The sequence below is a fragment of the Monomorium pharaonis genome, chromosome 6 (genome assembly GCF_013373865.1).
Source record: "Monomorium pharaonis isolate MP-MQ-018 chromosome 6, ASM1337386v2, whole genome shotgun sequence".
Lineage (NCBI taxonomy): Eukaryota > Metazoa > Arthropoda > Insecta > Hymenoptera > Formicidae > Monomorium > Monomorium pharaonis.
Window position 1 is genome coordinate 3954431 of NC_050472.1, and position 14244 is coordinate 3968674.

Consider the following 14244-nt stretch of genomic DNA (forward strand, 5'->3'; position numbering starts at 1 on the left):
ATAATAAAACAGCTGCGGGGCAATTTACAATAAAATCAGCGCTCTGTAAAGAGTAAAATTTTTGTTTTTTCTTTTAACTTTCAATTTACAGTTCAAGAGAAGTGTTGATTTAAATTTGCAACTTTTCTTTCAATTCAAAACCTTCCGAGGTGCGCTGGGTACATCGCGCTATAAGTCAAGCGAGCGTCTGCCTCGAAGTCCTTCTCCTCAATTCTTCTCCGTCCTGCTCCGCAATTCCGCGTACCTGCTGAAAAGGAAAAAAATAATCGCAAATCTGTTCGTTTGGTCGCGACGAATGAGAAAACATTCCGAAACATCTGGTGAATAAACGCGAGAACGCAGGTGATCAGTATGACGCGCGCGGTGCCAACGGGTGAGCGAGCGCCACATTGTCCGGCGTTGTTGGCCGCCGCGTGTGTGTATGGCGTACGCGCGCATGACGTTTCCGCGCGGTGAAACGCCGTGGCCCGGTTTTCGCGGTGGGGCCACCCGTTCTGTCCGTCCTCCTCCTGCTGTGGCTGTGACTCCTGTCTGTCGTGCCGCGTTCGCCGCTCAGTGAAGACACGCTCCGCTCGGCCAAGATGGTCACGGTGAAGGGACGCAAGAGCTCGAGCAAGAATCCGCCGATCCTCAGTCACGAGTTCATCATACAGAACCATGCGGACATCGTCTCCTGCGTGGCTATGGTCTTCGTGATCGGCCTCATGATACAGGTCGGTGCGCCCGGTATCTCAGCATCTGTTTGTACTCCTCGACCCCGTTAGAACATTAGATCCGCTTTGACTCGCTGTTCGCTCGAGGAAAAACGAGAGAATGGTATCCGAGTTTCCTCGCGAGGCTTCCGTCTCCGATATCTCACCTCCGTGTCGCGTCAGGTGGAAATTTGGAGATGCCGGGGGAAGCGGGATGACCATATGTTACAAGTTGTTTTGTGCCAAGACAAACTGGACTCATCGCGATACATTTTTATTTATTACATTTGTGCAAATAATTATTTCCCACTTAAATATATTAATGCAAATTTTATAAGTGTAAACATATGTGCAGTATTATATTTATAAATTTCCAATGTCATTATAATTGCTTTTTTATATTAATCTCAGAAAAAAGAGCTTTATCGAAACATTAAAATTCATTTTGTTAGATTATCTTTCTATATTTTTATAGAGATGTTATCTGTCCTTTTCCTAACTTTATATGATAAGATTGTTTTCCTTCAGGTTACTTCACCATGGGCTTATATGTTCATTGCTATTCACCATAATGTGACCAATACTACTGAGGACCCAACAGCAGTGGTAAAATATACCACAGGCTGGAAAGATTCATGTGCCGTGTTCTTTTATTTCTTGATAACTATTATAATACATGCTGTGCTTCAGGAATATATATTTGATGTAAGTATATTCATCTGACATCTACAAGATGTAGATTTGATGTAAGAATGTATTTATTGATACAAAATAACTTTTAACCATAGAAAATTTCTAAGCGGCTTCATCTCAGCAAAGTAAAGCTTTCTAAATTCAACGAGTCCAGCCAATTGATAGTGTTTTATACAGCGTCTGCATTGTGGGCCATTGATATTATAATTAGGTAGATATGCAGACCCCTAGAAATGAAGAAAAATATAAAAGAAGCAATTCAATGACAAGTTTTTTTCTCTTTCAGAGAAAATATACTTCTGAACGTGTGGACGTTGTGGGAAGAATATCCGATGCCGATGACCGCCTACTTAAAACTATTTTTCATCGGTCAGCTTTCTTATTGGCTGCACTGCTATCCTGAACTCTATTTTCAACGAATTAAGAAAGAAGATATTTTGCAACGCGTCTTTCACGCAACCATTGGATTAGCCTTTACATTCGCAGCTTATTTCTTCAAGTAAATATTATAACATATAGATTCTATTTTCATCCAATTTGTATTAAAATATATATTTATTCTCCACAGCTTCCAACATCTCGCCCTGATCTTTTTAACTTTCCATTATGTGGGAGATGCTTTACTACATACAGCCAGACTTATTCATTTTATTAGTCAAAAAGAAAAGAGAACAAAATGTAAGTTGCTTTTATTAATAATTCGAGCTGCAATCGAATCATTGTATATTATAGCACAACTCTATTAATATATTCGTCTGATTCTTGTTACAGTAGCATTCCTGGTTGCCAATTCGGTTTATATATTCGCCCACGTCGCAACTATCGCGCTTACATGTGTAGTGTTCTTGTATGGATTAAGAAAGCAAGAGTTTAAGTTCGATTATACCACCGGTAACTTTAATATTCCCGCAGTGCAATTCTCGGCAGTATTGGTTATCTCGCTCTTCCAAGGCTACCTCCTATACGTCTTCATTGCGAAGCAGATCAAGCGTTCACGCGAAAATGCCGCGCCTGTTGTCGTAAAGACGAAATCGAAACCGAAATCGAAGAAGCGAGAAGGTGAAAACAGTTCCATTTATTATTACATACTTTGCTATTGTCAATTTAATTTTTATTATCTGTTTACTCTATTGAAATAAAATGCGTGTGTGCATTGTATGTTTGCAGGCAAGAAATCCGCCTTGTCCGAGGACGACGATCTTCCAGAAGTAGACCAGGCGACGAAGAAGAATCTGAGAAATCGTCCTTCAGCGAAAGCAAAATAGATGCTCAATAAATTGGAGGAATCACAAGGTTGATTGGCTATTAATTTTATTTGTCTTCATGGCACGAACATGTTCCACCAAGGTGTACAAAAGCGCATTCTTCTTAATGCAAAAAAATACGAAGCTTCCATAACGTTACCGTTCAAAAGTCACGTCGAACAGAACGCTGAAGTAATTGATACTTAGATTTTGTATTTGGTAGTTGTAGAAATAAATATATTTTCAATGTTTTATGAGAGATAAGCGTATAATGTTGGCTATGCCAGTCGATATTTTTAACTCTACAAATGAGTTTTTTTCACCATTTTATTGTTTTCATATGAATTGTAGGGATAAATGTTGCATTCGTATGGAATCGCAGAATATTATTGCACACTTTGGTACGTTGTCTTTTTATGCACGTACATATTCTGAATATGTGTAAACGCGCGTTATTTATAATCCAATTATGAGAATTTATACGATTTTTATCTCTATTTACTGTTATTTGAAATTCTTTATAAATTTTTTGACGCACCAATTTCTTTTGATGATTTAGAATTGAGATCAAAATAGAACTATCCAAGTTTTCACTCTTCAATCTTTCTTCTATTGCCTTGCTGATTCAGAGGAGAGATTGAAGAGAAAACTGACTGGAGTTTGGATCACTCTCGCTTGTTATTCTGAATTTATCCTTAGAAGAAAATATTTAAATAGAATAAAAATAAATTTATTATACTAGCATTAAGTTACAAAACAAAAGATACACTGAAATAATATGTTGGACCAGAAATATGTTACAAGAATCATGCTACACAAAAATATACATATCGTATTATGGAATTGTAATATTGTTATGTAAGTTTTACTATTTTTTTAATACATATGTCAATGGAAAGAGAAACAATCTCGTTGTTACAGTATCATGTGCTTTATAAATTATATTTTTTTTAAATTACTATTCTGAGGAGAAACCATAAACAAAAGCTTTTGAGAATTAATTTCTTTTGATATTGCCACTGTTCTGCAACCTTATCCTGTCGAATTTCTATTCTTAATTTTACTTGAGCCGTGTGATAAGAATTTAACACCGTAACAAATCGATGATTTTTTTGTGTTTTTGATCTTTGATTTTTTCAAGAAGATGGAATATGTAATGATATTATTTTAAACAATATAATTGTTTAAAAACTTATTGGTTTTTAAATAATATAATATTAAAACTGAATAAGATTACAGTTGTAAGTTTTACTATATATTATGCTTTTCTGTACAGGTATTTATTTTTAAAATATGATTTTTTGCACAACAATCTTATGTAACAAGAAAAAGATTCTGATTATATATTTTTAAGAAATTAAAAAAAAATAAAACTAATATTAATATGGAATATGTAACGACCGTTAAAAAATTTATTCGCTATTAGCTTGTATCAAATAATAATTGTGTGAATTGAATAAGATTTATAGTTGCATGTTTTTCTATGTACATCTATTTTTAAAACTAATATTACTGACTTAGCATAAGTACTCTCAAGAATGGAAGAAAAAATAAAATAGATTTTTCCAGATCCAATTGTTACTTATTTTTTAAAAAACTCCGTGCTAATTTCGATGGATAGGAAGGCGCATTGCCCTATCGATTCAGAGTAAGGCAGATGACAATTGTGTATCGCGAGGGGACTCCGATGGCAGGCGCTAGAGTAGTCAGTCGCAGTGCAAGTTGGTGAGTGAACTGAGAGGGGTGTTAGAGCCCAAAGTGTGGCTTCTCACTCTTTCTTGAAATTCAATTCAAACAGTTTTTTAAAAGTGTTGTTTTATTTATACTGTAATTTTATTATAAGAAGATAATCGCGTTTGGTTGGTATAATCAGAAAATAATTGACAAAAATTCAATTTAAAAAAGTACTTGATTTTTATATATTTCTGAAAAACTAATTTTATAAGAGTTTGATATAAAAAAAAAATGGAGAGCGCTCTTTATTCTCTTCAAGAAAGAGTGAGAGAAGCCACACTTTGGGCTCTAACACCCCTAGTTTCACTCTCATGTAAATGGAGTACCGCCCTTTTTTGATGATAGTATGTGAACTAGCATATCACTAGTCCGAGTACAAAGATCTCGATGCCTGTATAGATAGTAAAGAATAGATAAAAGAGTACTTGTGAGAAATATATTAAAGTGAATTTCAAAAGAATCGTAACTGTCCATCTAGTGGTCAATAAGCGATTTACTAGACAACGATGTTGCGCGACGAAAGTTGATACGGTAGGGCCGGTAGGGGTAGACACTTGGTGCAAGTGCAAGCCTGCAAGCTACAAGCCAGTGGTCACCACTGTCACCAGTGGTTAGCTGTCGTCGCTGTAGATCGCAGGATATGGGAAGAAGATGTATTTGAAACGGCCGACGAAGGTGGTGGATTTGACGGTGTCGCGCACCACCGCGGACGTGCATCTGCGCGATCTCAAGTGCCCGATATGCTGCGGCATCCTGATCGAGCCAGTGACGCTGCCGTGCACACATAACCTCTGCCTGCGTTGCTTGCGGGGTACGTTTGAGCACAACAGCCTGAGCTGTCCGATGTGCCGGGTCCGGGTCGGCTCCTGGCTGCGCACCGCCACCAAGTCCGAGACCCTGGTGAACCACGGCCTCTGGGAGCTGATCAGAACCAGGTTTCCGAAGGAGGTCGAGAACAAGCACAATGGCGAGGAGGGGGACTTGGACGACGACGCTGGTGAGTATCGTGCATATATGTATGTACACCCACACGTACGCATGCACACGCGCGCGCGCGCGTGCTGGCGCGTACGCACGCACGCATCACACTCGCGCCAGCAATAAACAAATGTAACATAACCTAAGCGAGTTCTGTTTACCTGTCGGATGACATTTCGCATATTTCTGGTAAATGTCTCCGTGAATTACGTAATGTCGATGCTGTCACTTTCTTTATTCCACGGCATCAGCTTTCTTCGTTTTCTTTCTTTCAATTTTTCAAAAAATTACATAACTTTTGGTTTAATACGAACATTGATAAGCACTGATTGATTGTGATTATTTTTTAATAGCAAGGCTTGTCGATATAAAATGATAGTAATTGAAGAACACAGTACCTTGCTATGATTTTGTTATAAAATATTGCAGGAAGGTGTTTTCCTTTTGCACAGATTATGCGGCAAATAGAATACTCAGTGCAACCGGGGAGATACATCGGGAGTACAAGGCTCAACTTCAAATGGCCGAGGAGGAGATGCGTCGTCAGAGGCAGGCCGAGGAAATGGCCAGCAAGGCTCTGATTCAGAAGATCCGTGCGGAGGAGCAGCAACTGCTCCTGGCGCAGTTCGCGCAGGATCAACTGCTGGCCAAGACCCTGGCAAAGCAGCAGGCTGCACAAAAGGAGGCTTCCGCTAAGTGTTATAATGAGTGCTTGGGAACGTCAGTGTCGTCGACTTACGCTTTCAACGAATCCAACAAATTTGACTATGCGAACATACGTGTAAATAATATCGAAACGCCGCAAATCGGAACAACCGCGTGCCTGGAAGGCAGGCACGTAGGTCTTCCCGAGTCTGTCAGGGACAACTCGAAAACGAGACAGATGAACGTGTTGTTATCCAGGATGGGAATGTACTCCAACGTGTGCGGCTCTAAGGAGACGACGAGTGCGCCCAGTGCTCATAAAAATCTGGCTGCGTATTGTTGCCAGAAACAAGTACCCGCTTACAACGTCATCACAAAGAAGCATCAAAGCACGGTGTCCAAGTTCACTCAACCTTGTACCTCGAATTATCCCGCGGATCCTGGATGCTCCACGTCCAGTGCTTATGCGACGGAGACTAAGGAGGAGCTACGAGTCCCGAGCGACGTGGTGAACAGCAAGAAAAAGAGTCTCGGAGTGGAAGTATGCATGACCTTGGCCGATGACGACGAGAGGATAGGAAGCGCCGAAAGCTCCGGCAGTCACGACAGCATAAACCAGGAGATTCATCATTTTAAACCGATCAAAACGGTGCCAAGGACAAAATTGCAAATTTCTTTGGGTATGTATTTATCAGCAAAAAAGAAAGAAAGTGATATTTTAAGATTTATTTTCGAAAAACCCGAAAAAAATCTGAAATTTTTAGAAAAAAATTAGAATAGATAATAATGGAAAAAATACATTGTTCTAAATCGGCGTAATGTGTTTAATTGCCTTTCGAATTCTATGAGCTAGATTGGTGTCGAAAACATTATTAACTCATATTATCATACATCACTTAATTTATATTATATTTCTTTTTTTAGTACTTTTTAATATTTAATGTACAAAACTTAGTGGCTTTTCTTTGTAAATGTATAATTAAGGAACATTAAAAGACAATAAAATAAATTTATTGCAAAGTTACTTTAAAAAAGTTCTTTTAAGAATTCTCGCAGAGAATTTTTTTCATAAAATTTGAGTGAACACTGCAATTATATAAAAAAATGGTTAATAACGTTATTTTTGTGTACCTCTGCTTTTAGATGGAAGACAAATAGATCCAAAGTTAATTAGAGTGATCCCTATCTTAAAGAAAGTATGTAATGCAGTGCCAAAGCCTCCATCACCGACACACGTGAAACGTATCGGATGTTCTTGGAGCGCCTTCAGAGGTAAATTACAGATTCTCGCATGTAAATATCATCATGTATTCCAGATAAATCGCTCATTTGCTGCAATTATATAATTGGCCAAAATGACATAGAAATTCTCTATCTTAAATTATTAAAAATTTGTAATCATTTTTTAATATGATTCTGATATAACGATGTGATTTATTAATTATAGAGGATTAAAAATATCATTAACTTTATTCATTTAACTTTACTCATTTACTTTATTAACTGTATTCAATTCTCGTCATAATTTTTTTTTCTTTGCAGATAATTCAACATTACAATTTTCGAATTTTGTCATATTGTAACAAATGAGTAATATGCATATAATTAATTGCATTTTTAATTAAAATTATGTAAAGACATAAGTTTTTACTTTTATATTGAATTATAAGATGCTGTTACAGGTAAAATAAGACAAGATGCAAAGGAAAAGCAAGCTGCACAGAGTCTGAAGGATAATACAGAGATACCGATTGATCAGAAACCGTCGACGTCACTCGTTCATTCTCAAATCATTGTTCCGAATAAGTCGACGACGAAGCCTCAGACGAATGATGCTATCCGCAGACTTGACTTTATACCCGAACCATCATTCGATAGCAACAAAAATTATACGAAAGATGCAAATAAAATAATCAATGGTACTAAAGTGAGTAAGAAGCTGTTGGACGACGAATGGGACATGAGGAAAGCACGCAAGTCCTGGAGAACGAACACGCGAAACGGTGTGGTAGCGAAATCTAAACGGCATAGAAACCTGCGGACTGCCAGGAAGGAAATCAAACCTACCGTGAACGTAACTGACAAAGAAGAAGATGACGATCCGACGAGCTCTAATTCGTCATTTGTTAAAACGAGTCTGCAAACCGGCGAGCGGGACGATGACAATGACGTAGCCGTCGAAAATATAGCGGAACGAATTAAGAGGAGAAAAGAAAACGCGGAGAAGAAGACATCGGAGCCAGAAATGGAATTGGATGCGTCTAAAAGAAGCAGAGCAGCAACGAGGAAGAGAGCGCTACCTGAAAGGATAGACGAGGATCCCACACTGGATCAAGCCACATTCTCGACATCTCACGAGAGCACGGAAATTGACGGAAGTTCTACGAACAGGGCGAAGCGGCGAAAAATTAGTAAAAGTTCTGAAAATCAGAATACAGGGAATTTAGAGCAGAATGAACCTGCAACAGATGTCACGTCCAGCCCGAGGAAGTCTGCGCGAAACTTGATGAGGATCCCTTCAGTGACAGGTGAATCGAACAGCGTGCATAACAAGAGTAACAACAAATTTAATTACGACTCGCCGCCGGAGTCTTGCGATGAAACAGAGGAATGCACCCCGGAGAGCCATCGTACTGTCGGCACTTGCGTCGGCAAGCTTCTGTCGGATGAGGAAGTGATCGAGGAGCAGCAGCGGATGGAGCGATTGCTGTTGCAAGAGCGAGAGGATTTTGAACTGGCACGTCGCTTGCAGGCGGAGTACGACGAGATGGAACGAATAGCCGGACGCACCAGGCGCTCGAGAAGGGTTGTCGAAAATGATAGAAACGTTATCGACGTGAATTCGCGTGAAATCGACGCCATGGCAAGAACGACGGTCCGTAGGACGGGTGCAGGTGTGCGCAAAACCGCGAAACGGAAGTCGATTGTCGTCAGTCGAGTTATGAGTACCGCAGCGACTAAGGGAAAGCGCAGGCCAAAACGCATGAAGATCACAGTTGATGCGCGCGAGGACGAGACCCGCACGCGATAATCGTGTCGTACATACACACACGGCGCGTAAGAATCCTCCACAATTGGATGTTCCTATAAGCCATATATGTTTGACGGAAGGAGATTCGATTGAAATCGCGACTTTTTTGCATAGTGTTGTGTATTTTTTAACAAATCATTTGCGTCGTATCGAATATCGAATATGTACCTGGATTGCGGGATTATGAAAGGGAAGAAATCAGTCAGTTTAGATCTTCGGATTGTAAACGTCGTCGTTTTTGGTGTCTATACGCGATGAAACGTCTACGTGCCGTTTTTGTTCCTAACGCATCAATCGTGCGCGTTTATAGCGATGAGAAATAGCGACGGGAAATAGCTTGTGCTCATGTACAACGTGTCCTGGAACGCCTGGCCTAAATTTTAACAAATCTTGACCAACAGGTTTTTTTTTCATTGAAAGAATTTAAGATTAAGGTTGGAGTTACTCCGGGACACCTCGTATCTATATTTTTATTAACTTCAAAAGAGTATCGCATTATAATCAAAATGAAGAGTGACAATATTTGCGCGAGACGTTACATTTGGCTGGGAGTAAAAAAAGAGTCGAGTGCAAGTCCGTAATTTTAACAGCGAGAGATTGAAACTGTAGTTTTATACAGTGATTATACTTACTTTTTAAGAGAGCTTGTCCATTTAAGTAGACTTAAGTCGCTATTCATTATCAGCAATCCCATAACAATATTAGGTATATGCAAGTTTATTGGCTTCTTTTTTGAAAGTTCGATTATGCGCTGACAGCTTTGGCCTTTGGTTCCTTCGCTTTCAGTAGAACGCTAAATCGCGTGGTGATAATCTCTGACGTGTCGCTCGTTATGCGACTTACGCGAACGGAAACTTTCGTTGGAGAATTGCTTTATATGTATATGTGTATATATATCATACATACATACATACATACATACATACATACATACATACATACATACATACATACATACATACATACATACATACATACATACATACATACATACATACATACATACATACATACATACATACATACATACATACATACATACATACATACATACATACATACATACATACATACATACCATACATACATACATACATACATACATACATACATACATACATACATACATACATACATACATACATACATACATACATACATACATACATACATACATACATACATACATACATACATACATACATACATACATACATACATACATACATACATACATACATACATACATACATACATACATACATACATACATACATACATACATACATACATACATACATACATACATACATACATACATACATACATACATACATACATACATACATACATACATACATACATACATACATACATACATACATACATACATACATACATACATACATACATACATACATACATACATACATACATACATACATACATACATACATACATACATACATACATACATACATACATACATACATACATACATACATACATACATACATACATACATACATACATACATACATACATACATACATACATACATACATACATACATACATACATACTACATACATACATACATACATACATACATACATACATACATACATACATACATACATACATACATACATACATACATACATACATACATACATACATCATACATACATACATATATATATCGTGAGATATATGTGTATTTATATTTCTATGCGCCGTTCCCGTGAAAATTAGCCAAAATCGAGGAGAGTTTAATCGAGTCTACGGTTTCTTTTAAGCATGGAAATAGAAATAAAGAATCGTTTAAAACTTAATTATTTTAAACTAATGTTCATGGGAATGTGTAAAGTTTGTTACGTGATTTATACACATACACCGTCAGAAGAAGCAGATTGTAATTAAATAATTATGTATAGCGTTAAAAGAGAAACTATATGTTTGATAAGATTCGCTTGATATCGCAATCGTCTATTGTCAGTTTTGACGGCCTTGATTATTGTACTGCAATCGAATTAATTGTTATAAATTAAGTGTTATATTAAGAGAGAATTTATATGCTTTGCGCGATTGTGCGACGGACTTTTAACTCGACGGACGCAGAGGCTAGTTCTTGAGAGATATACTTCGCGAGTAACGGTTTCTTCTCAGCTCACAATTTCGTTTTCGGTAGGCTCGAATTCTTTCTCGCCCGTATCACGTTGCATCATATGTTGTATACGTATTTCTTTAACTTAAAAAAAAAAAAAAAAAAAATTTATGGCAATAAAGTTGCGTCCACGCCTTTCGCGCTCCTCCCACTTGTGATACTGTCGCAGTATTTTACATCTGAAATTCGTCCTTAATTCTGTATTGTTAGCGGTTACTGTTGATAGTGTTTTATGTAAAATGCTGTCGCAGACGAGCTCGCATTTCATATTCGTAACAGCGGGCAAACACTTTCAATTTGTAACGAATATATTCCGAAGATAGCACTCTTTCTCATCAAAATTTACCGTTGATCGGGAAAACGTTGTCTATTAAAAAAACTTATTAGAAAGTAATCGGAAATATTTATTGCACCTATCGTGACTCGAGCGAGCCAGACCGACCGAGTTCTTTACATCATGTTGTAATAGATGAAATAATCATTATTCTGATGGTAAAAGAAATTAAGGATACTCTCGGTGTAGTAACGCAGCCATAAGCCCTTTTTTTAAATATCGCAACAAGAAGAGAAATATTCTTTGCTGAACGTTATTGAAATATAGTGTTCTTTTTAATGTATTATTAAGCAGAGAATATTCTTATACAGAAGACAAGTACGGGAGCGATAAACACAAATGGGGAAATATTCAGATACCTGTCGTCGGAAATAATTTTAATCAATTTTGCGAATTTTTTTCTTTTAATACAGTTGGAAAAATAGAAGGGGCGGTCTTTCGTTTCGAGTTATTATACGATAAATCTGGAATTTGCGAATTTAAAGAGAGGCTTTCGAAAGTTTCCCCGTTGGTGCGGTAAATAGGAGCAACAAAGGAAACGTATGAAACGATTATGGTGAAAAAGAAGATGTTTTTTATCGCCCCTCCTACTTTTAACCCCTTCCACATTTGTTCTATTCCTAATTTTACTTCAACGCAACGTACATATTTGTCGTATTAAGAAATATGCGAAACGTTTATTATCCTCTGCATGCCGCAGGAATAGTCTTTCAGCTGTCTTTTTTTCTCTATGTGAATTTTAATGTAAAAATTTTAAGTAAAGTATAAATATATAAATATGCGGCATGTGCGCGCGTATATCGTGAATATGAATTTAATAAAAATAATGTGTGTAATAAGTAATCGCGCGAGAAGATGAAACAAGGCCGGATGATATCGTTAGGGAATCACAATATATAAACTAATCTAAATAATATATAGTGTAAAAAGAGCGCATGGAATTTATCGAATAAATCTTAGAGAATGTATAGAGAAGGTAGTTATAGAGCAACAGGATAATGTCCAATATTACGTATTGATAACGAATAAGTAGAGTATTGAGAAAGAAAAAGAGATTAAAGCGAGCGTAATCTATAACGCCGAATGAATGAACAGAAATACTTATTATGAATTTTTAGGGAGTCATTTTTATATTATGTCATATAGTTTTACGCAATAGAAGATGTAGCAAGAGTAATGAAAGCCCTCAAAAAATCGCAGGCCGTTCTTCTCTTGATACGTTTTATATGTGAAAAAACAAATAAATGACTGTAATTATTCTAAGAGTATCCGTCGTTTATTTGCAGCAAAAATCCCCCCCGTATGAAAAACGATTATCGACACTTTAATAAGTAAACGATTATCAAGGATCTATTATAAGGTGTTTCAAAGTGATTAACTTTTCGCTGAACTTCTCTGAATAATAAAAGAGATTTAAGTGCAATAAGGATACGTTAGAGATGTAATATTTCCTTTCGAACAAAGAATATAATTTGATAATATATCAATCTAATAATGATCTGACGATATTATTTTCAATGAAAATAAAAGATGTATGATGTAATTTTGCGATATTATCTATATAATAATTTATAAATTTTATAATTTTAATTATAAATTTATTGTTTTTTTTTAAACACGAACAATTGATATGTATAATAGATCAGTTAAAAATATATCACGAAGGTAAATAGCCTTTCTTACGCAATGAGATTCGTAACGAGTTGTATAACAAGAATGTTACAACATGAGCAGAAAATCTTGTTTCATTTGTGATATGTAAAATAAGAGACAGAACTTCTTGAAAGGGATCTAATTAAGAGATGTGACACTGCATCTTTTTAAGGTTTAGTACTCTGTTTCTTTTGATAACATTTCTCACTAGAATTTTCAAGAATAGAAATTATTTGACAAAAGTATAATAGAGAATAAAATTTCACGATTGCATGTATTAAAAGTTGCAAGATATTTTAAAAAATAAATGCTAATAGATAATATTTTTATACAAGAAATGTTAAATTTTTTAATTTTATCATTTATTACTAATAATGCATTATTAGTAGATCTTCAAAGACAGGAGATGTACGACTGATTCATAAACTATGACATGATTATCTTATTGAAAGACAGTCGATTTATTTTGCAAATTTTTTTTCTATTTAATTTGATTTTTTGATGGCTTAAATGATTGCACCGCATATTTAAAGGGTCAAATAGAAAATAAGGCATATGTAATTGCAAATTTTTAATTATCCCTTCACTAGAAAAGAAAAAAGGAAATTCTTATGAAGCAGGATCGCTGAAAATAAACAGCGACACAGATATGGGACTTGCGGATAATTTCTAGCGAGCAACAATTGCGATAGCTTGTGCACCAACACTCGTTGCGTCATCGCCGTGAAATAGCGAGCCGATATTCTCGTGCAACACTTTTTCACGTCTCACCGCCCCGTATTCTCCGCGAACGGCTCTTTATCTCATCCGGGTACTTTTGCCCCGTGAGATTATGCGGACCAGGATGGAAATAAAACTGCATAATCTCATTGTTGCACCCGCAATTCGATTACAGCTTTCCTGAATAGGTCCGGTGATTATCACATGAATTACATCGGAAAGTCCATCGTTGCGTCCAGGCCCTTATTAATGTGACCATTTTTCGCTTTACAAGCTTGTCCACTCAAAGCGCTTTCGTAATCATTTATCAAAACACGATGTCTCTCATCTGTACGTAACGACGTTCACTTTAT

General features: G+C 36.8%; 2 protein-coding genes across 2 annotated transcripts; both read left to right on the forward strand.

Moving 5' to 3' along the window:
• Positions 1–388: 388 nt before the first annotated feature.
• On the forward strand, positions 389–4196 carry LOC105836267 (translocating chain-associated membrane protein 1). Its single transcript, XM_012680194.3, has 7 exons — positions 389–713; positions 1221–1397; positions 1481–1596; positions 1672–1884; positions 1954–2063; positions 2157–2444; positions 2553–4196. Exons 1-7 carry the CDS (start codon positions 582–584, stop codon positions 2648–2650), a joined length of 1134 nt encoding a protein of 377 aa, XP_012535648.1. The 5' UTR covers positions 389–581; the 3' UTR covers positions 2651–4196.
• A 145-nt stretch (positions 4197–4341) lies between these two features.
• On the forward strand, positions 4342–9702 carry LOC105836266. The gene is made up of 4 exons (XM_012680192.3): positions 4342–5360; positions 5794–6666; positions 7130–7258; positions 7669–9702. Exons 1-4 carry the CDS (start codon positions 5015–5017, stop codon positions 9015–9017), a joined length of 2697 nt encoding a protein of 898 aa, XP_012535646.2. The 5' UTR covers positions 4342–5014; the 3' UTR covers positions 9018–9702.
• The last annotated feature ends 4542 nt before the right edge of the window (positions 9703–14244 follow it).

Coding starts and splice junctions, on each gene's coding strand:
- LOC105836267 (XM_012680194.3), top strand. CDS start 582: ATGGTCACGGTGAAGGGACGCAAGAGCTCGAGCAAGAATCCGCCGATC. Junction 714..1,220: donor TGATCGGCCTCATGATACAG/GTCGGTGCGCCC, acceptor GTTTTCCTTCAG/GTTACTTCACCATGGGCTTA. Junction 2,064..2,156: donor AAAAGAAAAGAGAACAAAAT/GTAAGTTGCTTT, acceptor TTCTTGTTACAG/TAGCATTCCTGGTTGCCAAT.
- LOC105836266 (XM_012680192.3), top strand. CDS start 5,015: ATGTATTTGAAACGGCCGACGAAGGTGGTGGATTTGACGGTGTCGCGC. Junction 6,667..7,129: donor AAAATTGCAAATTTCTTTGG/GTATGTATTTAT, acceptor CTCTGCTTTTAG/ATGGAAGACAAATAGATCCA. Junction 7,259..7,668: donor TTCTTGGAGCGCCTTCAGAG/GTAAATTACAGA, acceptor ATGCTGTTACAG/GTAAAATAAGACAAGATGCA.